The sequence below is a fragment of the Ochlerotatus camptorhynchus genome, unplaced genomic scaffold, assembly GCF_037179485.1.
Source record: "Ochlerotatus camptorhynchus isolate MF236.1 unplaced genomic scaffold, CSIRO-AGI_Acam_v1.1 ptg000150l, whole genome shotgun sequence".
Taxonomy (NCBI): Eukaryota; Metazoa; Arthropoda; class Insecta; order Diptera; family Culicidae; genus Ochlerotatus; species Ochlerotatus camptorhynchus.
The window spans coordinates 3,925,616-3,943,940 of NW_027040640.1; the positions used below are offsets into that span (position 1 = coordinate 3,925,616).

Below are 18,325 nucleotides of genomic sequence, written 5' to 3' on the forward strand. Positions count from 1 at the left end.
AAGAAAAAAAAAAAAAAAAACTGGAGGAAATTCTTTCGACCGTTGAGGATGCATTGAACGGAAGGTTAAAACTAAATCAGACGGGATGGTTAATGTTCCCGATTATCCTTGTATATGCGTACGATATTTTAATTATTGCTAGGTCATTAGAGGGGTTGAAGAAATTGTTGCCAGTGCTAGAATACTATCTAGGCGAGGTAAACCTTAAGATTAATGAAACTAAATGTCAATTCATGGTAAGGACTGGAGAAGCACCAAAGGAGCTAAAATTTGGAGATCGCATTTTAAAAACAACATCATGCATACATTATTTGGGAGTTCCAATCACAGAACGCTTACATAGGAAGCTGACGACAAGAAAATGATCTAGAGACGCTATTGTTGCCTCGAAAGTTATCTTGGACTTTCTAAAGGAAAGAAAGCCATCAGAGAAGTTAACCCAACCCATTACTATATGAAACCGTGATAGCTCCGACGCAAGCCACGGTTCTTACGAAGCGGTCTAGGAAATCTTTAAGAAGGTACCAAAAGCAAATCTACGGTCAAATTAAATCACTATGTCAGGTGGAGGATAATTCGTCTTCAAAGGATTTCACTATCTTTCGGCGAGCGCATCGCTAAGATTTTGGATCACAGCTCTTTCTGCATGATGGGTTTGACATTTTCACTCCACAGTGTTCGGACGGTCTCGGGTCGGGTCCTGATTGGCCTCCCGGAGTTTGGACTCGTTTAGTGGGGAACTGACTTGGCGCAGGCCGTTGGAGGTTTGTATGGGGGTTGCTGTGGGGTATCCGGACTTCTTGTTCATTGCCTTCTGGCCTTTTCCGTGTTGCACTGTTCAAAAGTTCTGTGGTTGTTCTTGTGGAGAATTTTCTCAGCTACATCTTCGCAGAATACAGGGATTGATAGTCTTGTGGCATGATCGGGCTGCTGTTTTGTGGGCGACACTGTGTGACATAGTAGCCATTATTTTGTGCTCTATTCTACGCGCCTGCAACACCAGTGTTGTCTGCTGGACAGTTGATTGAGCATAATCATGGGGCGTTAGTTGCTTGGATCATTAATAGCTTTTGATGCTTACATTCCATCGAAAAGTGGTCTTACACAGAGTTGTGACTGAGAGAGTTTGCTTCAGGCTCAGTTATCGTTTTTGAAGCGGAGCGATACGGTGAAGTGATGGATGGATATGAGCAGAATGTTTGGTTTTCCCATAGTAATTTCCATATAGACTTTGGACGGTTTGTGCCATGTCATTCTCTTACCGGATGGGTTCGGGTTTTTGGGGGCTAGTTGGGGCCCGATTGGGGCCGTTTGAACGCTGTGAAGCGGAAGTGTTGGATTTTGCATCAGTCTAATGGGCACTGAGAGAGTAGGTATATCCCATTATTCAGGTTCGTCTGGCATACGTCAGGTATAGATTGGACTTCGTCTTGTGTATTGATGTTGCGTTAATCGGCTGAGCGGTCTTTGATGATTCGAGCAGACGTTTAATATTTTGTGGACAAAATTCAAACGTTGGTTCCAGTTGTTAGGGCTGCTGGGAAGATTACGGAAATTACTTCTATTCAGGTCAATGTCAATATTAATGCTCGTCTGCCCAAACAACGATCCTGTCAATTTCAATGTCAATTAGTTATATAATGCGTTTATTAATAGAAATGAGTGTAAATCGATTCTAAACTTTATCTAACCTTTCCCAAAACTCACCTTTAAAATACTATGCCAGTTTGTAATGTGTTTTAAGTATGCATCATAAGCATAAATAAGAATAGTTAATAATAATTACCAGAAATCACCAATGATACAAATTAGTTTCGATAGACTTTTGGTAGGACGAGGACGGCCTTAACTTTTTCTAAGGGACGGATCAGCTTTTATAAACAATGCATTTGATCGTCGATTTGGCGTAATTGGTAGCTCGCCCACGCATGCTAAAACTACCATCAGATAGGGGAAATTTTCCCCCACCTGCAAGTGGTGTTAGTAAGCGTGTGCGAGCTACCAGTTACGCCAAATCGACGATCAAATGCATTGTTTACAAAAGCTGATACGTCCTTTTGAAAAAGTTATCGAGATATGTTTGTATGTTGCATTTTCAATCTTTTCAATAACAAGCATCAAATTTAATGCACTAAAATTACATCTCGTATTAGATCATTTTCTATAGGAACTTACATATTAACATTAGCAAAATTTATGTTTAAGTATCACCTTCTTTTCTTGGTGAAATTTTTTCTGCACATGATTACAATCCATCTCACATTACATTCAATCTTATTTAATATCAAATCCAACGGCATCGTTAAAATAAGTTTATAAATAGCATTTTGAAATCATCACCATCATTCACTCTCACTTTGACTCTACATAAACAAAACATCAATCATGGTTACACTCGAGGTAACACTGTATTTTAGTGTTTGCATACTCTTTTAAGGTGATACTTTTATACTGATAAACTTTAAAGGTACAAATGTCAGCTTCCACAAAACATACAAATTTGAAATTGCTACTTCTGGTTTGCTGTGCTACTACAAACAGAGAGTAGCAATTTCAAATTTGTATGTTTTGTGGAAGCTGACATTTGTGCCTTAGAAGTTTCACGCTAAGGCTTCCTTAGAGTATCACCACAAACGAAGTGACAGACGGAGCGGCTCGAAAACTTTGGTGACTAACCTGCTATTGCAATTTTTCAGTGTACCACATGGCAACACCACTACTACTGGATTGTACCACATGGCAACACTACTAGGGTAAACGCTCCTATAGTTGCGGTACGTTAGAAGCGTTAGGTTCCTATAGTTGTGTATTGAGTCTCCATGCACAACTATAGGAACCTAACGCTTCTAACGTACCGCAACTATAGGAGCGTTTCCCCTACTGGATTGAACTAGCATTTTCACCAAATGTACTAGAATGTTTTGGTTCTATCTCTTGCACTCTACTCAAAACTGAAATGCATAAAAAAATGACAAAATGATACACTCTTTGCACACTGTCAAAGAATCATTGTACACAAAAACAACTTTGAGCAAAACCAATACTATCCCATCTGGTGGATGATGGCACAAGCTTCTAAGAAAATTCTATTACAGCGAACCACATTATTTTAATTGATTTCTTCGCCAGTTAGTCGTCTGTCACTTCGTTTGTGGTATCACCTTAATTATGTTTATTATGATAATGATCAATGCTAATACTAATATTGTCTTTTGGAATTATTTCTATTATTATTTTTTTATACAGTATAACTAATTAATTTCTCCTCAATATTATCTACCGTTCAACACTACATCGACCAAATTGAATTTGAAACCGATTGACTTTTTTTTTTAACAGAACATTGCAGTTTAATTAACACCCTTATTTTAGGGTAGCGATCGAGGTCTCAACCCATCAAGTCTATTTATCTACTTGGTTTTGTTGGTTTGAAAGTTACACTATTGTAGAAGTATGCAAATCTTAGCAAATTTGTTACAGTATAATTGTATCTTACAAATTACTGCCGATCGCGATGGAACCTTGAAGACACCTCAGCGGGAGTTCTGCAATGCCATCTATCGTACATGTCATCTATCATCTTGAAACTGTTAACTTTATTGCTTCCATTTGAATAATGATTTATTGTTGAAATTTGTAATTGATTATGATTTAAGTTGAAAAGACAAAGAGGTTTTGTGCCTATGGGAGAAGAGGTAGTTAAATTATTTTCACTCCCGCGGGTTTTCCCCTCTATCAATAAAAAATAAAATAAAACACATGATAATTCCTTTCTATTAATCAGCTACGGATGTGACAACGATGGTGAGTTCACCATGTTATATCTTTATTCTATTCCAGCAGACGCTTTGGACAGCAATTTCACCATTCATTAAAAAAAAAACTACATTTGCCAGCAACACTGACTGGGTGTATCCTAGGCTTGCCTTCCTATTAACATAATTCCTAAATTGCCGAGACATTTATGAGGGGTCGTAGAGTTCTCTGCATCTCTTTTGAGTAAATGTTGGACTAACATACCTTTCCTATCCCTACCAGTTGTAAGGACGTGGCCAGAACAATCCTTAACTGTTGGAGGGGGATATGTCTTTATCTGGGAGATAGTAATTATTTCCTACTTACTATCTGTCCAGTAATAGATATCCGTCTTGCTCTTAATAGTTTTGAATTCGTACCACCTACAATATTGTGCATCTTGTTCGATGCTAATGCTAATGCTAATGAATCGGATTCAGGGAACCCACATTTATCAAGAACAATTACTAGAAATGCACTGGGAAGCCATTTGAGGGGTTGATCAATGTCACCCCATATCGATATTTTCATCACAAAACATTCAATATTATAAGAAATCATGCCGGACGATGGAGCCCTCAAGCTACTGATTTAAATAGAATTAGTTTTTCAATTTAGTTTGTTTTAGGAATTTTTGTAGATATTTACTTTAAATAGTTATCAATTTGCCCTCTGATTATGGTACTTCAATTTATATTACAGGGCTGGTAGTGGGTATGTGACGTTATAGTAGTGACTTTAGTGACTAAAATAACGAAAATAGTGACCAAATAGTGACTTTTAAACAATAAATAGTTGATTTAGATTGCCACTTCGAGAAATTTTGTAAACTCACAAACCCATCATGCGTATTTGCCATGTTTTTTTTTTCAATAAAACAAATCGACAGTGAGCATGCATAAGGGCATACGCGATGATCGATTCTCTTCGAACCCGATTCCGACAACGATAGCGAAGACGAAAATGTACTTGCATGTGACATAAAATTTCAACAGGCCTGCAACACGGAAGACCCGGAGTGAATTATCTACCCTACATTGACGTGCGTGTACCAGACACAAAAACCACATTAAAGCTTCTTATTGATACAGGAGCGAACAAAAATATAATTGAACCTGGCGTACTACAAAACCCTTTTCATGTCAAACGTATGACTATTAAAAATCTAAATGGAATAAACCAAATTTCTCGCAAGGGTAAACTAGATATCTTTGCTGGCACATCTAAGCCGCTCATGTTTTATGAACTAAAATTTCACGATTTCTTTAATGGTATTCTAGGCTCAGAAACATTGGCCAGTCTCAAAGCAAAAATTGACTGCGAAAATGAAATGCTCTTGTTGAATAACAAAAAGATAAAATTTATAAAATACTATCCATCTAAACCAAATGTTAACTACCAAACCGTAACAATAAAGACATTGAATAATGGAGATTGGCTTGTCCCCACATATCAAAAAATAATGATAATATCCTTATTCAACCAGGTCTATACAGAGCAGAAAATGGCCTATCAACAATTAAAATCATTGCAATGAATGAAACACCACGTAATCTCCCAAATTACAAGCTGACAGTTAATAACTTTGAAACATTTGCGCCCTTACCAATCAATGGTGATACCTCAATCTCCAAAGATGAAATTGCAAAGCTTATAAGAATAGACCACTTATCGTTGTTAGAAAAATCAAATTTAATTGATTTTATCTACAACAACCAACAAGTTCTATTGCGCCAAGGCGAAAAATTATCGTCAACTACGACAATTAAACATAAAATATTAACTTCTGATGAAAATCCCGTCTATTCAAAAAGTTACCGCTATCCACATCATTTCAAAAAGGATGTAGAGGAACAAGTCCAAGAAATGCTGGATAACGGCATAATAACACATTCAGTAAGCCCATATTCTTCCCCCATATGGGTTGTTCCGAAGAAAACAGATGCTTCGGGTAAACGTAAAGTTCGCGTGGTAATTGATTACAGAAAATTAAATGAAAAAACTGTAAACGATAAATACCCGATTCCACAAATAGAAGATATTCTCGACCACCTCGACCTTTTACAACTTTGGATCTCAAGTCTGGTTTTCACCAGATAGAAATGGATCCAAAACACAAAGAGAATTCTCAACCGAAAAAGGGCACTTCGAATTTACCCGAATGCCGTTTGGTTTAAAAAATGCCCCTGCTACTTTTCAGAGGGCCATGAACAACATCCTCGGGGATTACATAGGCAGAATTTGCTACGTATATCTCGACGATATTGTCATAATCGGAAGAAATCTTCAAGACCATTTAAAAAATCTTGCGGTTGTCTTAAAGAGACTTTCAGAATTCAATCTGAAAATCCAATTGGACAAATGCGAGTTCCTAAAAAAAGAAACGGAATTCTTAGGCCATATTATTACAGAAGATGGGGTTAAACCAAACCCTGAAAAGATAGAGAAAATTATAAATTGGCCAATTCCAAAAAATGAAAAGGAAATAAAACAATTTCTTGGTCTTGCCGGTTATTACAGACGGTTTATAAAAGACTTTTCAAAAATTACAAGGAATATGACAAAATATCTGAAAAAAGATGTAGTGCTGAACATTAAAGATCCAGCTTACATAAATGCGTGCAATAGATTGAAAAGGGTCATTTCCGTTTATTCTAACAACAGACGCGTCAGACTATGCGTTGGGGGCCGTGTCTTGAAAAACCTATTGCATTTGGATCAAGAACACTGACAGATACGGAAACAAGATATGCCACCAACGAAAAGGAAGCTTTAGCTATTAAATGGGCCGTAAGCAAGTATAAACCGTATTTGTTCGTGGGTAAATTTACGTTAATAACAGATCACAAACCTCTGACATTTATAAAAACTTCAGACAAAAATTCTAAAATACTACGCTGGAGATTAGAGCTCGAGAACTACGATTACGACGTAAAATATAAAGAAGGAAAAGCCAACGTCGTAGCAGATGCTCTCAGTAGAAAACCAATTGAAACAGATAATAATGAAACTCCCCCACTTCCAGATACAAGCTCACAGGAAAATAATCCACCCACGGAACGCGATGACAACCACAACATCATCAGCACGATTAATTCAAATGAAACTAATAGGGGCTCTACCATTCCAGATGCAAATCCACAGGAAAATATCCCACCCGTAGAAGATAATAACAATGACGACGACCCAATACGGTTCATTCAGCAGAAGATTCCGACGATAACTATATCCATTTCTCAGATAAACCCATTAATTATTTCAGGAACCAACTAATTTTCAAAGTTTCCAACATTGGCACTGTCATTACTGAAACACTATTCCAAAATTTTCATAGAACAATAATTTCACAACCAAGTTATGAACAATCCGAGATTGTGCATTACTTGAAAACCTTTCATAATGGAAAGCAATCAGCAATTTTAGCTCCAGAAAATTTACTACAACAATCAAAAAGGACACTTTGTGCTCACGTCTTGCATTGTAGAGGACGTTCAGAACGAAAACGAATCGCCAAAATTTAATAATCACTAAAGAACACGAAAGAGCACACAGAGGAATATCCGAAGTGGAGGCTTAATTGAAAAGATCATACTTCTTTCCAAAAATGTCCAAATTGATTAGAAATCACATAAATAATTGTAAAATTTGTAACTGTCACAAGTATGAAAGAAGACCATACAACATAAAAATCTCGCCCAGACCAATAACTGATAAACCCTTTCAAAGAATTCATATGGATATTTTTATAATCGCCAAACACTGTTTCCTGTCATTAGTAGATGCATTTTCAAAAACATCTTCAAATGTATTTTATAAAAACAAGAAACCTAACAGATGTTCAAAAAGCAATAGGAAAATATATTTCCACATTCGGTGTTCAAAAAAAAAAAAAAATCATAACTGACCACGAGACGACATTAAGATCTATTCAGTTTAAAAACTATTTAGATACTTTGGGTAGTACGCTAGAATATGCTTCATCTTCAGAATCTAACGGATAAGTAGAACGAGTCCATTCGACCATAGCAGAAATTTATAATACAAATAAACACAAATTTAAAGATTCAGGAGTGAAAGCAAAAATATCAGTAGCTCTATATAACAACTCAATCCATTCCGCTACCAAATTCACCCCAAACGAAATTATATATAATCATATAATCAATAAAAATGGGGCCTCCCTTAGCTCAGTCGGTAAAGGCGCAGCTACAAAGCAAGAACATGCTAGAGGTGGCTGGGTTCAATTCCCGGTCCGGTCTAGGAATTTTTCGGGTTGGAAAATTTCTCGACCTCCCTGGGCACAGAAGTATGATTGGATTTGCTACACAATTATACTAATGCAAAAATGGTACAGGCATCGAAACCTCTCAATTAATAACTGTGGAAGTGCATCTAGAACACTAAGTTGAGAGCACGCAATAAGCTAATATGCGATATGCAATAAGCTTGAAATGCGAAGAAGAAGAAGAAGAATATAATAATAATAACATTGGGAATCCTGAAGAAATTTTAGCCAGTTCTCAGAAAATTTTACTGGAAGCGAAACAAAATATGGTAAAATGCCAAACCAAACTTACAAAATATAACGATAACAAAGAAGAACCACCAAAAATAAGAGAAGGGCAAGAAGTATATGTCAGACCACAGATCAGGAAGAAAACTGATGTTAGAGCAATCAGTACAAACGCCTTTGACATTAAACATAAAATATTTAAAAATAGTAAAAATACAAAAAGAAATAAAAATAAAATTAAGAGAATTAAACACACTAACCACTAACAAATTTTGATTCTACTTGCAGATGAACATACTAATACTACTATCACTACTATTAACCATAGTACACTCTCAAGAAGTAGGAATAAAACATATGGAAATAAGGAATCTACATACTGACCCTATCTTTCTTATAAATAAAAGAGATTGTCGTATTCAAACATCATATATAAAATTGTTCACCCAATCAACATTTCAAAAAATTAAAGAGAATGTATTACTCATTAGCAAAATCTCTAGGCAATTGAATGCCCAACTATGTAGACATCACAAGATTAGTGATCGAAAAAAGTAGGATAATGATAAACAATCTGCGTCAGATAAAACCAATTACACCAAGTAGGATACGACGATGGGACGCGCTAGGGACAGCATGGAAGTGGTTAGCCGGAACACCAGACGCGGACGATCTACGACTTCTAAATTCAACATCCAACGAACTCATCAACGAAAATAATCAACAAATCATCATAAATCAGATGGTAAATCAACGGATTCAGGATATGACGAAAACTATCAACCAGTTAATAGACCAAAACATGGAAAACAAAATCATTTTGGAAGAATACGATACGATCAAACTTCTACTCTACATGGACAGCGTAAACAGTATTTTAGTCGATATTCAAGACACAACTTTGAGAGCAAAAATCACCCTACCCAACAACAAAATATTAACATTGCAAGAAATTCTTTGGATAGAATCAACTCTAAACGAACAAGGAATTAAGACAGATTTCCCGGCTTTACTATACGTAACACCAAAAATCGCAGCAAAGGGTAATTCACTACTTTACATTCTTCAGATACCCCAACTGCAGAAAACGTCATCACAACTCATTCAGATCTTACCACTCGTCGTAAAGGGCACTATGATTATTGATGCTCCATTGCATGTGATTAAATCCGAGACCAACTGGTTCAAAACAGATAAACCAGAGAACTTCATCCAACCTATCACCGAGCTGAAAATCCTTAATGATGAATGCATACTTAATATCATTACAGGAGTAAGTAGTAAATGCAACGTGGTAGAAGAACGTAACACATTTGTCAACATGGTGGCAAATAACAAAATTCTGATAAACAAAGCACAAAATGTTTATCTATCATCAGACTGTGGACCCCAGCACCGCAACTTTACTGGCAACTTCCTAATAACATTCGAAAACTGCAGCGTTCATGTGAACGACCAACACTTTTCCAATACGGAAATAATCAGCAATGGAACTCAAGACATTCAAGGTGCTTTCCATAATCTCATAATTAACCGCAAAGTTCTGAAGCTTCAAAGCATTGAAGCTATCAGCAATCTTACCATAATCAACAGGAAGCGAGTGGAAACATTGAACCTTAAACAGTACAATCACCAATTTTGGATATTTGGCATTTTCGGAGGATTGACATCAACCACATTACTGGTAATCGGAATTACTCTCTATATCTGTCTTCGTAGAAGGAAGATCGTCATCAAAATTCGTCACCCCAAGATAAGACACGCTTTTACCCGGAACTCTGGCATCAATCAACCGAGTACTTCAAATCGTTAAGGACGAGGACGTCCTTTTTTCACCCCCGGAGGAGTTACGTTGGAACATCTACCCGAGTCAGCAGGTCGTTAACCCAGCAGCGGACTTTGCCACAGCAAGGCATCACCTGAGTCAGCGGATCGTCAACCTGCAACCTCGATTTCATCGAGGAGCACGGTCAGCAGATTTAGCTTCCCTAATAAAAAATAACCATAAACGAACGATAACCCAAATCATTGAACTATTCCACAAATGGTTTGGATGATACCCAGAACACGTCGTTAAGCAAATTAACCATACAATTTTTATTAGGGTTATAAGTAGGACTACCCTAATAAAAATTGTATGGTTAATTTGCTTAACGACGTGTTCTGGGTATCATCCAAACCATTTGTGGAATAGTTCAATGATTTGGGTTATCGTTCGTTTATGGTTATTTTTTATTAGGGTAAGCATGACAGGAACGTCGTCAGTTAGTATTGTGAGCTAGGTGAATTACGTGCGAAGTGCATAATTCTGTGCGAAGGTGAAGAATCAGTGAAAATAAATGTTAGTTAGTTGATGTATTGACGTCAATACATCGGTATGACAATATTTCTGTATTCACATCATCAATATTATAGTCAATAATTCCCTTTCGTGTCAATATATCGAAACGTGGGTTCGCTTTTGGTTTCTTCCCCCATACGACAGGGGAGGCAATGGGCCGTATGAATAAAAAAGAGTTTACTTTACTTTCCCATGCTTTTCTTACGGGAAAAGTAAAGTAAACGCTTTTGTTCATACGACCTATTGTGAATGTTTCTCCATCACTCCATCAACCATTCAAACAGTGGGAGAATGAAATGTTTACATCGCTGCTTCGCGGCGTCCTCAAATATCGTAATCTGCCATGAGATAGTTAGAGATGTGACCCGAAATTTTAGAGATGTGATTAATGTAATAGATTATTAATTTTAGAGATTATATAGGATAAAGTGGATTTATTCAGGTATGAATTGATTTACCAAACTAAAGATTATTTTTTCATAAACTCCCCTCCTCGTCATTATCACTTTTATGGAAAAAATTAAGTGTTTCACTCAGCAATTGAATATTCTTCATTCAACATATTTCTTCCCCCAGCGACTTGGAGTACGAGGAAGTGCTGGAATATCATAAAGCAAACGCCATAAGCCAAACGTAGACTATAGAGATTGCTGACGTTTATCGTACGCACACTACGTCACGTATACGTATACGCAAAATGTTTTCATCGGGAAAAAAAAACTTCATAGCAGAAAATTTTCCCGATGAAAACAAATCACTGACACAATCATACTTTAGCAATCTCTATGTACAATAAATTGCCAAAATATAATATTGCGCGTTTCACACCAAATTGGACTAATAGCGCGTTTTCACTTATTAAAAAGTGTGATAAGTGTGCAAGTTTACGTCTAATCGTCTTGGTGTCTTCCGTGCACTTATTCCTTATGATGCAAGCAATAAGTGCTCCGAAGTAGGGGAAATGTCTCCAATGTTGGCCTATGGATCAAAGATTGGGCCCATCACTAAAAATGTGCTATTTATCAATTTTATCTAGATGAACGCGTTATTGGGACGTTACTAATGGATATTTTTGGTTGCTATTGAAAATTTAGTCGATTGCTGAATTTATATATGGGCCCAAATTAGGGACACTTAGGCCGACATTACCTGCATTTCCCCTATACACCACATTTTCTGAAAAAGACCGCGACCGCGACTTCTTTGCATTCATTCCCGAAGTCTCCAACAACATATCTGTCAAAGTCGCATCAAAAGGACCAGGACCTGACGGAATTGCACCTGTATTCTTGAAGAATCTTTCAAAACAACTCACCCTTCCTTTAGAACGCCTTTTCAATATGTCTCTGAAAAATGGGAAATTCCCTGAAATTTGGAAATCGTCTCAGTTGGTGCCTATTTTCAAATCAGGCAAGAAATCTGACATGCGTAATTATCGTGGAATTGCCATTATCTCTTGCATCCCAAAACTGTTTGAATCAATTGGCGTCTTGCAGTGAAACTTTTCCAAGCTTTAGCCTCCTACATTTTGAAGTGAGAACTACTAGAAGGAGGATAGTTTCCAAATTTTCCAAGTAAAACAGTCGATTTTTGGGGCAAATCGGTCCATAAAGAAAAACTAATAATTTCCCGTGGAAACTTTTGCTTGAATCGTGTAAGAAAACGTGTTTGAAAACTAATTGTTATTATTTCGGTATGGATCGGAGATGTTTTCATGGAAAATAATGCATAACAAGTTTGCACCCACAGCAAGAGGTTACCTCCTGCGCAGCTGCATTTTTCGGAAAATGGTGAATATGTTCGATTTCCATTAAGATGAAAGTGGAAATTAAGTGAATTTACTTAGGAAAGGTTGTATCATGCTGGTGGTAATGGAGAATTGGTTTTATAGAACGCCATTATTCAATAAATGTTCATTTTGGCCTTTTCTAAGCAAACATATTGATACTCACAATTTTCGATGGAAAACGCACCGGAACTTGATTTACTCAACACGCACCATACTATAAAATGGTGCTAGATGGTCTTCAAAGTGATAACAAGATGACAAATCATCTTTATTTTGAGTAATTGAGCAATTTACTTCTGTTTACATCGTATTTACGATGCAGCATTGATGGAGCCGCGAAATGAAATGAATATATCTTATGAAAGTTCAACTGGAAAAGTCAAAGATGCACATCAGTCTGATCGTAAACACGTTTTCTTCTTCAATTCGAATGTTATATTGGAAGGATTTTACACAGGCTTGATGAAAATTATGATTTAACGCTAATTTTCACGAATTTTATATGCAGTCTGTCAACATTATCATCATCATGCAGTGGCGACATCTGCGTTGAGCTTTTACGGCAATCTTCCAATCGTAAACGGCAAAATTTTTCTGCAAGGAAAAAATCAAATTACAAACAAACAGCACGGCTTTTTTAAAGGTCGCTCAGCTACCTCTAATCTCCTTGAATTTGTAACCTTCGTTCGTAACGCAATGGACAATGGCAAGCACGTGGAAGCTCTTTATACTGACTTCAGTAAAGCATTTGACCGAATCGACATACCATTCTTACTCTTTAAATTGCAAAAAATAGGAATGGAATCTAGACTTCTGAATTGGCTCCAATCATACTTAACGCAACGCAAACAAATAATTCGTTTTCAGAATAAACTTTCAGAACCTACAGCTGTGTTCGATAAAATAGCACCGCATGCCGATTTTCATACAAAATGGTCAACTTTGACATGATGTAACTTTGTTAACTTATGATCAACTAGCTGAGTGTGCCCGGCCTTGCTCGGGATTCAATATTAGCTTGAGTTTATTAAAAAAAGAGCATGCCATATTGTGTAGCCCCCTCCCCCTCTTATCAAAGGGGCTACCCCCTATGACCTGCATATGCCATATTTGGTTCCATTTGCTGGATTAGTTTTCGAGATATGCAGAAATTTCTGTTTCATTTGTATTCGATTACAAAATATTAAATTTTTGGAAGCATCTGCCAGGTAAAATTGTTCAAAATAAGAGCAGTACTAATAATTTTCATTTCAGCTTAATTTTGAGATTGAATGAAGGTCCCATCTCGTGTGACCTAAAATATGTTAAAATTACAATAATACTACAACAACATACCGCAGGCTTACAATACTGCATTCCATAAGACTTGCTTCTGCATTTCTTAACTACCAACACATACACAAATTTTGGGACTCCTCAAGGAGTCACGCTAAATAAAGAAAACCAGCCATAAATTCAATCAAAAATTTACCTTCTACACCCACACTTTGTTTACAGTGGTATCTACCATAATGGTTTGATATAGCATTTTTTCGTTGCTCGTCCATCGTTTCGTTCCTAAAATAAATGTTATGCGAATGACCTGTAAATCCAGGAAAAAATATTTGTCTACTAAAAAGTAAAATATTTCGCCAATTATCAATGAAAGAAAATTCAAACAACTCTTTCGTTCAACTCGTTTGGTAGTCCTGAAAAGGACTGATTGATTCTCAACGACAAATCCCTTCCCTGCTCCTTCCTTCCCCGGCTTCCTCCTCAAGCAGATCCACTTCTTACTTCTTCGTGACGGTTGCCTTCTTGATGCCGGTGGCCTTCTTCGGTTTCGGGGTCCTTGGCTTCTTGGCAACGCTCTTCGAATGCTTGGTGGACTTTTGCTTCAGAGCGGTGGCACCAGGGGCCTTCCGGACACCTCCAGCCCGCTTGACAGCCCTAACGGCTGTGGGTTTGGCCTTCTTGGCACCCGCCTTCTTCGGCTTGTTCGCTCCGGCTGGCTTCTTGACAAGCTTCTTGGTCACCTTCTTCGCTCCACCAGCAATGGCCTTCTTCTTGGCCTTGGCCTTCTCAACCGACACCAACTTGGGGTTAACCTTCAGCTTGAATGATCCGGAAGCTCCGGTTCCCTTCGTCTGCACCAGCTTACCATTCGCAACGCCACTCTTCAGAGACTTCTTGATGAACGTGGACAGCTTGGCAACGTCGCACTGATAGTTGGCCCCGATGTACTTCTTGACGGCCTGCAGTGACGTTCCGTGCCGTTCCTTCAGCGTCTTCAGAGCAGCCACTACCATCTCGTTGACCGGAGGATGCGTTGCTAGTGCCTTCGTCTTCTTCTCGCCCTTGGAGGCGGCCTTGGCCTTCTTGGGAGCCTTCCCAAGCGCATGGACCGGATGAACTCCAACTGCAACATCAGCCATGATGATTGTTTTTCACCGTTTGTTTTGCTTACAACTTTCCAAATAAACAACTCGATAGGAAAACACTTTGAATAACGGGACCAGACTGCTAGGTACTCACCTTTGGCGACCGTGTTCGGGAAGTACGAGCTAGTGATTGAAATTTGCCCGCATGCAAACCGTTTGGCCGTTTTCCGATTAGATTTTTCCAATTGCATTTTGATCGGTTAATCGAATGAAAAGTTCGCAAATTTCCAAAGATTCTTCAAATGCAATGTTTGAATTGGCTAACGATCATAAATTAGCTCAACCATCTGCAGAAGACACCAAACGCGACGCACTTTGATCTGGCGGTCGCGAACTCCGCTCACGGTGGTTCATCTTAAACAATTAATTATAAATTATCTATTAATATTCTTGTAATTTTTTTTCAGTAGGATCATCAACAAATATTTCCCATTTTTTATAACATCATTCATATATGTGTCTTCTCCCTAACAACGGAGATAATTGGCATGATACGCACCCATATTGGGAGCTCTGTTGCAGCATTTGGCCTTATGCGTTTTAATTCATTCACACTTGTTAGGCAATAGTTGTGGTGAAATAATCCCCAAAAATCGTGTTTTTCTTACAGAATTAACCGAAAAATTACAAATTTGATCGACTTCAACTACATTCCAGGGAATATTGGCATTGTTTACATCTAGAGATGAAATTGCGCATCAACTTTGGGCTGCTGCAAAATCGACAAGGCTTCGTAACGGGAAAATCCTTGCTGGTCGCTTAAAACGGAATTTCATAGTTTGAGATGCCTAAATTGATGCTAAAATCATAAAAAATCAACCGAAAATATCAAATACACTATAATTTAATAGATAATTGCGCATCGTTATATGTAATAATTCCCCCTATTCCATTCATAGTCGACGTCAATTCCGTCTTGGAAGGAAATTTCAAACAAAGAAAACAGGCCAAATGTAAGCAGGGCGCCATCGAGAGGGAACTATGCCTATTGAAAACAAAGCGTTCACGTGAGCGACACGTGGAATTTAGAGATTAATAAGGTAGGTATTTTCGATTATGAAGTCTTGTTATTTACTATAGAAGCAATTATTAGCGTATTGAAAAAGAGTGGTCTTGTTTTCAGTTTCTAATAAGATTTTTTTCTTGTTTACGATGCATCACCACCAGTGTTGGAGCTCTATCGACTCGGTGTGCGAGTCGGTTTGTTTACCCTCAATTATGCTGCTATGCTCAGCTGAAAGCATATAGTCATTGCGAAGCGTTTTTTTTTCAATTCAGGTAAAATTTTGTCTACACTCCCCTTCGTTGGTCAAAAAATTAGAAATACTTAGAGGGAGAGATAGGCGGAGAAAACAAAATACAATTCGGCAGCAGGGATTTGTACCTAAATTATCTTGCAACCCTTTAGGAAGCCAGCATTTCAATGAATTTTAATTTTGATTCGATTTACGTGCAAAATAATAATTGATTGCATCGCAATATTTTGCACATTTCTTGGTGCCATTAATTAACTAACTAAGATCAATTAATCAATAGAGTTAGAATATTGTTTTTGATTCCAAACACTAGTTGAATTTGAGAAGCACACGAAACATGAAGGTGATTGAATTTCTGTTCGATAGCAATACTCTCAAATATAATCTAGTAAGAATAGGAAATCCTCGGACAAATTCTAATGGAAATGTTTGATTGGCTCAGATTTTGGCAGTTCATTCGGCTCTAAACATTCTCTTTGCCCATCTCTCCCCCTCTGAGTATTTCTAGTCAAAATGGACCTTGAAAAAATGGCCTTGAGTTTAAATTAAGATTTAATTTAATTTGATGCATTTTCGAAACATTCAAAATCAGTTTTTTTCTACGCATTGTTTCACAATCAAAAATATAACTAATCAGAAATAGAATAAAATTTATGCTTTTGTTTATTAAGCTTCGTATACCCTTCGCTATGATTAAAAAGTAATCAATTTTAGATTTCTATTTATACATGACGTCGCATAACTTGTTGTAGGTTTAGGTGATAACATTTTGTGATAAATGTCTAGTACATCTCTTATATCTGTTGAAAGTATGATTAGTTATTATAAAATAGCACAGTTCGATTCAGTAATATTTATTTGTAGCGTTGATGTGCTTTTCCCCCGTTGAAAATGATTCAAGCGGACCGGTTCCGTCTGGAAGCATTACGCTGAGTAGTCCAGTACTATTTTGGAATACAGTCAACTGCAGAACCAGATCTTATAATCCGCATATACAGGAAGAGGAAACCATGGAGGAGCACAAGCTGGACAGTCCTTTGGGGAGCAACCTACATAGAGAGTAAGCAGTCCTACAAATGTTCATTCAACAGTACCTACCCGTAAGTATTTCTTAGGTCATTACTGACTTTCCCCTACATTCTTCGAGCTTCTCAAATGTTTACTCGAAAATATTTTATCTAAAACCACAACTAACAAAACAAAAACCCTGGGACCAACCCAATTACGTCGCTGTTGCTATTCATGATGAAAGAGGATTAACTAGATTAGCCTCAACAGATGTTTATAAACTGCCTAGTTGCATGCTGCACACTTATTTTTTTCTACCGAGCTCGGCTGTGCAAATCTTGGCAAAAATAAGTTTCACAGATCTCAGGAAAAGTGACATTTGATTGCTGAGTCTCGGATAATGCTTACCTGAATCTCAGCAAACATTTCATTCTCAGTAACTTTTTTTGCCGATATTTGCACAGCTGAGCTCGCTAGAAAAAAAAACTGTGTGCAGTAAAACAAATATTGTACATTTATGCAAGTCTAAATAAACTCTTAGAATCATTCTCACTTTAATTTTATTCAAATATCTGGAATCCATTTATAAACGAAATCAAATCATTCTTTGCTCGACTGTCGAGCTGTTCAGTCCGTATTTTCGCTCGAGTTTTCGATTCGATTTTGTTTCGTTTTGTGCTGCTACCAAACTTCCAGCTGAAAACAATTGAAGCCATCGGAGTGGAGGTGAGCACATCACTTGGCCCAATCACCATCATCGCGGCCTACTGCCCCAAGCAAACCAACATCAGGGACGGGTTGTCAGTGGCCCTCCGCAAAGACATCATCAAGCTCACCCGGAGGAGCGGGAACTTTATCATCGCTGGCGATCTGAACGCAAAACATCAAGCTTGGGGCAACGGTCGGAGCAATAGAAACGGCATCATCCTCAATGAAGACCTGCAAGAGGGCCACTATACCATCTTGGCCCCGGGCTCTCCCACCCGGTTGAGTCGGTCTGGGGTCCATGCGACCATCGACATCTTCGTAAGCAACATGGGACACAACGTCTCGCAACCTGTGGCATTCCAGGAGCTGAGCTCGGACCACTACCCGGTGGTGGCCGAAGTTGGATCCTCGGTAAACCGATTTGAAGCTTCCCGGCGCAACTACCATCTAGTCAACTGGGCGCAATATCAACACTGCGTCGACACAACCATCGAC

At 37.8% G+C, this 18,325-nt stretch overlaps 2 protein-coding genes across 2 annotated transcripts in view; one reads left to right on the forward strand and one right to left on the reverse strand.

The window, feature by feature from the left end:
- LOC135701176 (zinc finger protein 84-like) overlaps positions 1 to 18,325 on the forward strand; it is a 271,564-nt gene that overhangs the window by 30,509 nt on the left and 222,730 nt on the right. The window lies entirely within an intron of this gene.
- Positions 13,845 to 14,903, reverse strand: LOC135701188 (histone H1A, sperm-like). Its single transcript, XM_065221950.1, has one exon. The coding sequence runs from the start codon at positions 14,850 to 14,852 to the stop codon at positions 14,211 to 14,213; it is 642 nt and encodes a 213-aa protein (XP_065078022.1). The 5' UTR covers positions 14,853 to 14,903; the 3' UTR covers positions 13,845 to 14,210.